Source organism: Panulirus ornatus, chromosome 43 (assembly GCF_036320965.1).
Source record: "Panulirus ornatus isolate Po-2019 chromosome 43, ASM3632096v1, whole genome shotgun sequence".
Classification (NCBI taxonomy): Eukaryota; Metazoa; Arthropoda; class Malacostraca; order Decapoda; family Palinuridae; genus Panulirus; species Panulirus ornatus.
The window spans coordinates 3,619,994-3,630,923 of NC_092266.1; the positions used below are offsets into that span (position 1 = coordinate 3,619,994).

The 10,930-nt window shown below is 45.1% G+C and overlaps 1 protein-coding gene across 1 annotated transcript; it reads left to right on the plus strand.

The window, feature by feature from the left end:
- The first annotated feature begins 3,045 nt into the window (after window positions 1-3,045).
- Window positions 3,046-5,168, plus strand: LOC139762284 (uncharacterized). The gene has a single exon (XM_071686870.1). It carries the CDS (start codon window positions 3,293-3,295, stop codon window positions 4,637-4,639), a length of 1,347 nt encoding a protein of 448 aa, XP_071542971.1. The 5' UTR covers window positions 3,046-3,292; the 3' UTR covers window positions 4,640-5,168.
- The last annotated feature ends 5,762 nt before the right edge of the window (window positions 5,169-10,930 follow it).

The window sequence follows — 10,930 nt, forward strand, 5'->3', positions numbered from 1 at the left end:
CATAATAGACACCCAGGTCTCCGGTGTTCACTTCCCGCTTTCGGCTGCACATGCCTACAAGTGCAGCTACTATGGTACCCCGGAAGTCTTACAAGGCGTACGGGAATACACAGGTAAAGACACCGTGCATGTTACCTCAGCTACCCTGAGTTGGCGAGGTGCATGGTGTCAAGAAAGCGTGAGTGCTCTCAGGGGGTTAGGGCTGACGTACCGGGACCTAGAGGTGTACAGCGTCAAAGCCCTAACCTGGACGCATTCCCTTCACAGGATGTGGTCCAAGAGCACAGGTTAGTAGTCAGAGCCTGCCTCGAACATCTGGTGTCGGCCCACCGAGCAGGCGAAAGGTCATCTCCCCCTTGTCGGCTTGGGGTGTGCGGGATTAGGCTGTTCTCCCGTGGCCCCCACAGGCAGGTACCAGTTCCTGAGGGCGGGTTGCCGGGCGGGATGGTGGACGCCTAGGCAGGGTGGCCCATTGCTCCCGCGCGACGGCCGCACCGGAAGGTGAGCGGTGCTGGAAGGTCGCTGTGCCGAAGTCGGCAATCTAAGTTGAAACGGGCCCAACAGAGTCCGAAACATACTCTAACTGCCACCTCAAACTTATCTCGAACTTTGCTATCAGCATTCTGATCTACAATCTTCCTCTTATAGTATCCATACAGTTTTCCTATTAACAACTTCCTTCACTCTCAATACGTAGTGTTAGCCGACGAACCATCACCTTTGCACAGTAGATAGATCTTCCCCATCGCACCACTACTAATTGGCAAGTTTGAAAAAAAAAAAAAAAAATAAGAGTTTGTGGAAGGAGGTGAGTTGGATTTTTGTGCCTGACGCACTACGCGGAGTTGCTCCTTCTTACGTGGGCACAGCCCAGATACAGCAACGTGATTATCATTTACAGTTAACGCACTCGCTGCCTGAACCCTGTACTCACGAAAACCATGACCAGTTTCAGCGTATTGACTACAGATTTGGTGGGATTCTTTACAGTTCTTAGTCTCATATTCGTATCTAAGACAGTTGAAACATTGTTGTACGTCGATATATTTATCTTTCTTCAGGTATTTTGCGGGCATAGAGATCATGGGGAACAGGACTCCCCGGGAGAGCAGGCGATCGGCCTCGGTCGGGTTTGAACATTGTATCTTTATTAATCTGGAGTTATTCGGTTTATAGACGTTGATGACATTAACGTCATTGTTTTCGCCATTGATGGCTTCAACAATCTCCGAAGGGCTGAGGGACAAGATAGATGCATCAACATTGTAGGCAATAATAGTACATCTAGCTTGAAGGGGGCAGCGGTCCTGAACGATCTGGTAGTTTTTTTTAGCTAGTTCATCAAGGAGAGGCTTAGATAGGATTCCATCTAAATCACTATCTTTGCCCTAGCAAATCTTAAACTGGTAATTGTTCGAAGGGAATTGAATAACCCTAGTAGGACGGATCTCAGTGGTCTTAAATACGATGGACAGGAAGGAGTTCGAACGTGGAAGGGGGCGGGGGGAGGCAATCAGTTTTGAGAGATTTTAGACGTATGTCGGGCGGCATGTTAGTGGCATCAGTGTCCTAGTGCGAGAAAACGTGAGTGAGGGACGCTCGACGGTCCAAGGTAGGGGAGAGGTAAGAGATAGTGTGAGGGTCTCCACCCCGTCAGGTGAGAACAGGTCCACTCCAGCCGCCGCTCCTCAGGAAAATGAGTTTTCCAGAATGGGGTGGGGAAGCTGGGGTAGAGATTGCTCAAACCAAACGGTCGAGAGATGGATGATGGATGATAAAAATAAAAAAAGAAAAGGGATATGAAGATGGACTGGTGGCAACGCGGGGGTGTGGGGTGCAGCGAGGGTGGTGAGGGAACAGCCTGCCGGCGTCGTCACCGTAACGGTCTCCCGCGGGAAGGACCAACGCGGGAGGCAACGTTACAATCCACTTCTTTCTTCTGTCTTCTCTGTTCTGTCTTCTTTCTTCCCTCTTTTGTCTTCTCTCTTCTTTCTTCTCTCTTCGTGGGATCTGGCGGTTAATTCTCCATCAACCACCTGGCCGAAACAGGAGCAGCAAGAACCTTCTCGAATGGCAAGAGAAGAAGGGAATACGATGATAGAAAGGTCCCTTTACTATTAACACAGGTTGCTGCCTGAGCCTGACACTCACGAAAACCGTGATCAATTTCCGCACATTGACGGCATGTCTGGTGCTGAGCTTTGCAGCTCTTAGTCTCGTGTCCGTATTGTAGACATTTAAAACCTTGTATATCGAGGTACTGGTCGGGTTTGTGGTATTTGGCAGGCACTGAGATCATGGGAAACAAGATTCCCCGGGAGAGTAGGCGATCTGTCTCGGTCGAGTTAGAGCATTGTATTTTAAGTGATCTTGAAGTGTTCAGTTATCTCTATGGGGTTAAGGGACAAGATAGATGCATCAATATTATTAGCACTATCGATGCATCTAGCTTGAAGGGGATGGTCGTAAGCTTGGATAGGATCTCATCTGGATCGCTATCCTTGCTTAAACATATTCTATATAGATATTTATTAGTAGGGATTGAATAACCCTACTGGGACGGACCTCAGTGGTCTTAAATACAATCGTTAGTAATTCGAACGTGTAAAGAGGGGGGGGGGGGGACTTTCTGTTTTAATCAATTTTAAACGAATGTCAGGAGGCATGATGGCATCAATGTCCTAATGCCGAGGAAACGTAGGTGAGGGACCACAACCCCACTCCAGGGAGGACCCTGCACTATCACAGGGTAACCCAGGAGGCTCGGCGGGAGTGGTAAGAATGTGAGGGTCTCAACCCCGTTAGGTGAGAACAGGTCCACACCAAGCCTCCGCTCCTCAGGAAGTAATTTTCCTGAATGGAGTAGGGAAGCTGGGGTAGAAATTGTTCAAACCTAACGGTCGAGAGGTGTTCGATGATGGATGGTAAAAAAGATAGAAAAAAGCTCGAGAGAAATGGACTGGAGGCAACGTAGGGTGGAGAGTGAGTTGCCTTTATATCCCACACTCTAGCCAAGGTCAGTCTCTCTCTGGTGTTCACTCGCAAAGCATCTCATGGTGTCACGGACGGCAGTTGTGGACTGACAGGGTGAGCTACACTGTGTTATAAACGTGTTATGGTGATACAGAAGACTGCAGCATGGAGGGACAACCAGGGCCATATTCTCCGTGCAGCGAAACCTCCTCAAACAGTTTTGACAACAGGAGACAGAAGGTCATAAACACAAGAAAATCCCTTCAAATGTCCTGAGTGTCAGAAAAGCTTTACGAAACATGTCTATCTTCATAGGCACATGAAATTACATACTTTTGGGAAGACATATCAGTGTAAAGAATACCAGAGTACCTTCTCCCGTAAGAACAACTTAGTGTTGCAGATGAAAGTTCACATTGGACAAAAGCAATATCAGTGTTCAGAGTGTCAAAAGTATTTTTCTAAAAAATGTGATTTAAAGAAACACTTGAGAATCCATACTGGTGAGAACCCATACCAATGTTCAGAATGTCAAAAAAGTTTTTCTTTTAAAAGTAGGTTAGTGACACACCTGAGAGTTCACACGGGCGAGAAGCCATACCGATGTTCAGAATGTCAGAAAAGTTTTTCTCAGAAAAGTAGTTTAGTGACACACCTGAGAGTTCACACAGGCGAGAAGCCATACCAATGTTCAGAATGTCAAAAAACTTTTTCTCAGAAAAGTAATTTAGTCAAAACCATTGAGAGTTCAAACGGGCGAGAAGCCATATCACCTTTTTCTCAGAAAAGTGATTTAGTGAGACACCTGAAAGTTCACACGGGCGAGATGCCGTACCAATGTTCAGAATGTCAAAAAACTTTTTCTCAGAAAAGTAATTTAGTGAAACACCTGAGAGTTCACACGGGCGAGAAGCCATACCAATGTTCAGAATGTCAAAAAACTTTTTCTCGTAAAGGTGATTTAGTGACACACCTGAGAGTTCACACGGGCGAGAAGCCATACCAATGTTTAGAATGTCAAAAAACATTTTCTCAGAAAAGTAATTTAGTGACACACCTGAGAGTTCACACGGGCGAGAAGCCATACCAATGTTTAGAATGTCAAAAAACATTTTCTCAGAAAAGTAATTTAGTGAGACACCTGAGAGTTCACACGGGCGAGATGCCATACCAATGTTCAGAATGTCAAAAAACTTTTTCTCGTAAAGGTGATTTAGTGACACACCTGAGAGTTCACACGGGCGAGAAGCCATACCAATGTTCAGAATGTCAAAAAAGTTTTGCTTTTAAAAGTGATTTAGTGAGACACCTGAGAGCTCACACGGGCGAGATGCTATACAAATGTTCAGAATGTCAAAAAAGTTTTGCTTTTAAAAGTGATTTAGTGAGACACCTGAGAGCTCACACGGGCGAGAAGCCGTACCAATGTTCAGAATGTCAAAAAACTTTTTCTCAGAAAAGTCATTTAGTGACACACCTGAGAGTTCACACAGGCGAGATGCCATACCAATGTTCAGAATGTCAAAAAACTTTTTCTCGTAAAGGTGATTTAGTGAGACACCTGAGAGTTCACACGGGTGAGAAGCCATACCAATGTTCAGAATGTCAAAAAAGTTTTCCTCGGAAAAGTAATTTAGTGACACATCTGAGACTTCACACAGGCTAGAAGCTATACCAATGTTCAGAATTTCAAAAGCAATTTTATAACAGAGGTAATTTAGTAAAACGTCTGAGAGTTCACAGAGCCGAGATGCCAAACAAGTAAAAAGAATATCAAAAAACCTTTTCTGGTATAAGTACTTCAGTGACACATCGAGAGGTTACACAAGCGAGGAACCATAATAGTGTTCAGAATGTCAAGAAACTCTCCCTGGTAAAAGTGCTTTAGTCAGACACCTGAGAGTTCACAAGGCAAGAAGCCATACCGGTGTTCAGAATGTCAAAAACAATTTTCTTGAAGAGGTGATTAAGGAAGACATCGGAGAGTTCACACAGGGTAGAAACCATGCTTATGTTCAGAATGTCCTAAATGTTTCTCCCGAAAAAGCAGTATAGTAAAACGTAAGGTAGTTGAACGCATTCAAGATCTCATGTGGTGAGAACCGGCCACGACCCGCGTGTACTGGAGCGACTCATGACGTCACACCCATCTTTCCCAAGATCACAGAGGACCCCACCAGGGAGGTCAGGCGCCAAACAGGTGAGACCACACAATGATAAACAAATGATATTGTTTCATCTCTGGTACTATACTAGTATTTCTGTAAAATAATATTACTCTCTCTCTCTCTCTCTCTCTCTCTCTCTCTCTCTCTCTCTCTCTCTCTCTCTCTCTCTAATAATCATTATAAACTGCATAGTATGGAGCCCAAAATTAAACCGCATGATTCAAATATATATATATATATATATATATATATATATATATATATATATATATATATATATATATATATATACATATATATATATGAGAGAGCTTGGGAAGTGAGTCAGTTGTTGTTCGCTGATGATACAGCGCTGGTGGCGGATTCATGTGAGAAACTGCAGAAGCTGGTGACGGAGTTTGGTAAAGTGTGTGGAAGAAGAAAGTTAAGAGTAAATGTCAATAAGAGCAAGGTTATTAGGTACAGAGGGGTTGAGGGTCAAGTCAATTGGGAGGTGAGTTTGAATGGTGAGAGGCTGGAGGAAGTGAAGTGTTTTAGATATCTGGGAGTGGATCTGTCAGCGGATGGAACCATGGAAGCGGAAGTGGATCATAGGGTGGGGGAGGGGGCGAAAATTTTGGGAGCCTTGAAAAATGTGTGGAAGTCGAGAACATTATCCCGGAAAGCAAAAATGGGTATGTTTGAAGGAATAGTAGTTCCAACAATGTTGTATGGTTGCGAGGCGTGGGCTATGGATAGAGTTGTGCGCAGGAGGATGGATGTGCTGGAAATGAGATGTTTGAGGACAATGTGTGTTGTGAGGTGGTTTGATCGAGTAAGTAACGTAAGGGTAAGAGAGATGTGTGGAAATAAAAAGAGCGTGGTTGAGAGAGCAGAAGAGGGTGTTTTGAAATGGTTTGGGCACATGGAGAGAATGAGTGAGGAAAGATTGACCAAGAGGATATATGTGTCGGAGGTGGAGGGAACAAGGAGAAGAGGGAGACCAAATTGGAGGTGGAAAGATGGAGTGAAAAGGATTTTGTGTGATCGGGGCCTGAACATGCAGGAGGGTGAAAGGAGGGCAAGGAATAGAGTGAATTGGAGCGATGTGGTATACAGGGGTTGACGTGCTGTCAGTGGATTGAATCAAGGCATGTGAAGCGTCTGGGGTAAACCATGGAAAGCTGTGTAGGTATGTATATTTGCGTGTGTGGACGTGTGTATGTACATGTGTATGGGGGGGGTTGGGCCATTTCTTTCGTCTGTTTCCTTGCGCTACCTCGCAAACGCGGGAGACAGCGACAAAGTATAAAAAAAAAAAAAAAAAAAAATATATATATATATATATATATATATATATATATATATATATATATATATATATATATATATATATATATATCCCTGGGGATAGGGGAGAAAGAATACTTCCCACGTATTCCCTGCGTGTCGTAGAAGGCGACTAAAAGGGAAGGGAGCGGGTGGCTGGAAATCCTCCCCTCTCGTTTTTTTTTTAATTTTCCAAAAGAAGGAACAGAGAAGGGGGCCAGGTGAGGATATTCCCTCTAAGGCCCAGTCCTCTGTTGATAACGATACCTCGCTAATGCGGGAAATGGCGAATAGTACGAAAGAAAAAAAGAATATATATATATATATATATATATATATATATATATATATATATATATATATATATATATATATATATATATATATATTGATTTTCTAAAAGAAAGAACAGAGAAGGGGGCCAGGTGAAGATATTCCCCACTTCTTAACGCTACCTCGCTATCACGGGAAATGGCGAAAAGTATGAATGAAAGAAATATATATATATATATATATATATATATATATATTAGAAAGTTTGGATGAAAAAAAGTCGTCATTTTTTAATGTTTGTACCGGTTTATAAGTATGTTTGTACCGGTTTATAAGTATGTTTGTACCGGTTTATAAGTATGTTTGTACCGGTTTATAAGTATGTTTGTACCGGTTTATAAGTATGTTTGTACCGGTTTATAAGTATGTTTGTACCGGTTTATAAGTATGTTTGTACCGGTTTATAAGTATGTTTTTACCGGTTTATAAGTATGTTTGTACGGGTTTATAAGTATGTTTGTACCGGTTTATAAGTATGTTTGTACCGGTTTATAAGTATGTTTGCACCGGTTTATAAGTATGTTTGTACCGGTTTATAAGTATGTTTGTACCGGTTTATAAGTATGTTTGTACGGGTTTATAAGTATGTTTGTACGGGTTTATAAGTATATTTGTACCGGTTTATAAGTATGTTTGTACCGGTTTATAAGTATGTTTGTACCGGTTTATAAGTATGTTTGTACGGGTTTATAAGTATGTTTGTACCGGTTTATAAGTATGTTTGTACCGGTTTATAAGTATGTTTGTACCGGTTTATAAGTATGTTTGTACGGGTTTATAAGTATGTTTGTACCGGTTTATAAGTATGTTTGTACCGGTTTATCAGTAAGTTTGTACCGGTTTATAAGTATGTTTGTACGGGTTTATAAGTATGTTTGTTCTATCTCTGGGATTGATTTTTGATATTAATGCCTATACGAGAAAACAGCCCTGGTGGCTGATTCATGTGAGAAACTGCAGAAGCTGGTGACTGAGTTTGGTAAAGTGTGTGAAAGAAGAAAGTTAAGAGTAAATGTGAATAAGAGCAAGGTTATTAGGTACAGTAGGGTTGAGGGTCAAGTCAATTGGGAGGTAAGTTTGAATGGAGAAAAACTGGTGGAAGTAAAATGTTTTAGATATCTGGGAGTGGATCTGGCAGCGGATGGAACCATGGAAGCGGAAGTGAATCATAGGGTGGGGGAGGGGGCGAAAATCCTGGGAGCCTTGAAGAATGTGTCTAAGTCGAGAACATTATCTCGGAAAGCAAAAATGGCTATGTTTGAAGGAATAGTGGTTCCAACAATGTTGTATGGTTGCGAGGCGTGGGCTATGGATAGAGTTGTGCGCAGGAGGGTGGATGTGCTGGAAATGAGATGTTTGAGGACAATGTGTGGTGTGAGGTGGTTTGATCGAGTAAGTAATGTAAGGGTAAGAGAGATGTGTGGAAATAAAAAGAGCGTGGTTGAGAGAGCAGAAGAGGGTGTTTTGAAATGGTTTGGGCACATGGAGAGAATGAGTGAGGAAAGATTGACCAAGAGGATATATGTGTCGGAGGTGGAGGGAACGAGGAGAAGTGGGAGACCAAATTGGAGGTGGAAAGATGGAGTGAAAAAGATTTTGTGTGATCGGGGCCTGAACATGTAGGAGGGTGAAAGGCGGGCAAGGAATAGAGTGATTTGGATCGATGTGGTATACCGGGGTTGACGTGCTGTCAGGGGACTGAATCAGGGCATGTGAACCATCTGGGGTAAACCATGGAAAGTTGTGTGGGGCCTGGATGTGGAAAGGGAACTGTGGTTTCGGGCATTATTGCGTGACAGCTGGAGACTGAGTGTGAACGAATGGGGCCTTTGTCGTCTTTTCCTGGAGCTACCTCGCACACATAAGGGGGGAGGGGGATGGTATTCCATGTGTGGCGAGGTGGCGATGGGAATGAATAGGGGCAGTGTGAACTGTGTGCATGGGTATATATGTATGTGTCTGTGTGTGTATATATATGTGTACAATGAGATGTATAGGTATGTATATTTGCGTGTGTGGGCGTGTGTGTGTGTACATTGTGTATGGGGGTGGGTTGTGCCATTTCTTTCGTCTGTTTCCTTGCGCTACCTCGCAAACGCGGGAGACAGCGACAAAGCAAAATAATAATAATAACGAGAAAACTGTCTAGAAAAATACAAAGGTATCATTAGGGATACATAGTCCAACTGTATTATAAAGTGTATTACAAAACTACATACCATAAGAACATGAGAAGTAAGGACACTGCAAGAGGCGTATTGGCCCGAGCTAGGCAGGTCCTGAGTCTGTCCACAAACCAACTGCCTGTACCCATAAACACATCCAACCTTCGTTTAAAGCTATTTTTTTTTTTTTTTCGATCTTGCCAATTAGTAGTGGTGCGATGGGGAAGATCTATCTACTGTGCAAAGGTGATGGTTCGTCGGCTAACACTACGTATTGAAAGTGAAGGAAGTTGTTAATAGGAAAACTGTATGGATACTATAAGAGGAAGGTTGTAGATCAGAATGCTGATAGCAAAGTTCGAGATAAGTTTGAGGTGGCAGTTAGAGGATGTTTCGGACTCTGTTGGGCCCGTTTCGACTTAGGTTGCCGACTTCGGCACAGCGACCTTCCAGCACCGCTCACCTTCCGGTGCGACCGTCGCGCGGGAGCAATGGGCAACCCTGCCTAGGCGTCCACCATCCCGCCCGACAACCCGCCCTCAGGAACTGGTACCTGCCTGTGGGGGCCACGGGAGAACAGCCTAATCCCGCACACCCCAAGCCGACAAGGGGGAGATGACCTTTCGCCTGCTCGGTGGGCCGACACCAGATGTTCGAGGCAGGCTCTGACTACTAACCTGTGCTCTTGGACCACATCCTGTGAAGGGAATGCGTCCAGGTTAGGGCTTTGACGGTGCACACCTCTAGGTCCCGGTACGTCAGCCCTAACCCCCTGAGAGCACTCACGCTTTCTTGACACCATGCACCTCGCCAACTCAGGGTAGCTGAGGTAACATGCACGGTGTCTTTACCTGTGTATTCCCGTACGCCTTGCAAGACTTCCGGGGTACTATAGTAGCTGCACTTGTAGGCATGTGCAGCCGAAAGCGGGAAGTGAACCCCGGAGACCTGGGTGTCTATTATGTAGGTCTCCGTACCTTTAGAAGCTACGATGTCCGGCTTTCTAAAGGACCCCACAATCGGAATGCGGGGCTCGCAGGACACCTGAAAATCCCTTTGCCTCAGACGTCCAGCCAAAAACGCACAGATGTTGTCGTGTCTCTTGACCCGACCCCTGTGTGTACGTGGGCACATCTGAGCGATGTGTCCCAACGTACCCGGTTTCTGACAGGTGTCGCAGAGGCCGTTTATTTTGGGCCGGCCTCTGGACGCCCTGGCATGGGTGGGCAAGGCGCCTATCCGCACTTGAACGGCCTTCACATAATCAGCACCGGACAAGAAACGGTTCCCACTATTCACCCATCTACTCACTTGAGGCACGGTGGTAGATGGAGCGAGAGCCGCACCGTCAACAGTGCTGATTAGATTGGCACGCCATACGTGCTGACGTTCGGTCTTACTTCCCGCCTGGCGACCGGCAATGCATGCGGGTCCGGACCAGCGCTGCAGTTTGCTCAAGACTGCAGGCTCCTGAACAGCCGCCTGAATTACTGGGTCGGACGAGTTGAGAAGTTTTTCGAACCGCGCTTGTTTGTTTAGCCGGACCGTTGAGACAAAGTCTGGTATGCCCAGCCCACCATCTCCAGATGTCGAGTGGAAGAATGCGCAGGGCACGTCATGGGCTAGGCGGAGCCAGCGGCGAACCGCCACTCGCACCTGCCTGTCCATGCGTGCTAACTGTGTCTTATATACTTCCCCCAACACAAGTCGATGCATGAGCTTGGGGATCAGATGTTCAATCAGCAGCGCAATCCGTTGTTGGGGTTTTAGAGGGGCCATGGTGGTTTCTTAGCCCCTCTTCTAGCAATGCCCTATAAGACTTTCGGCGACCCCCGGCCCCAACGAGAATTCCGAGGTACTTATAATCGTCCTCAGCACTCATGGAGCCGACGGCGCTGCCCAAGACTTGATACGTCCTATTTTTATTGACGTACCAAGTCTTCCGCTTGCCGTCAACCTCCATGCTGAGGGTACGACATTTCC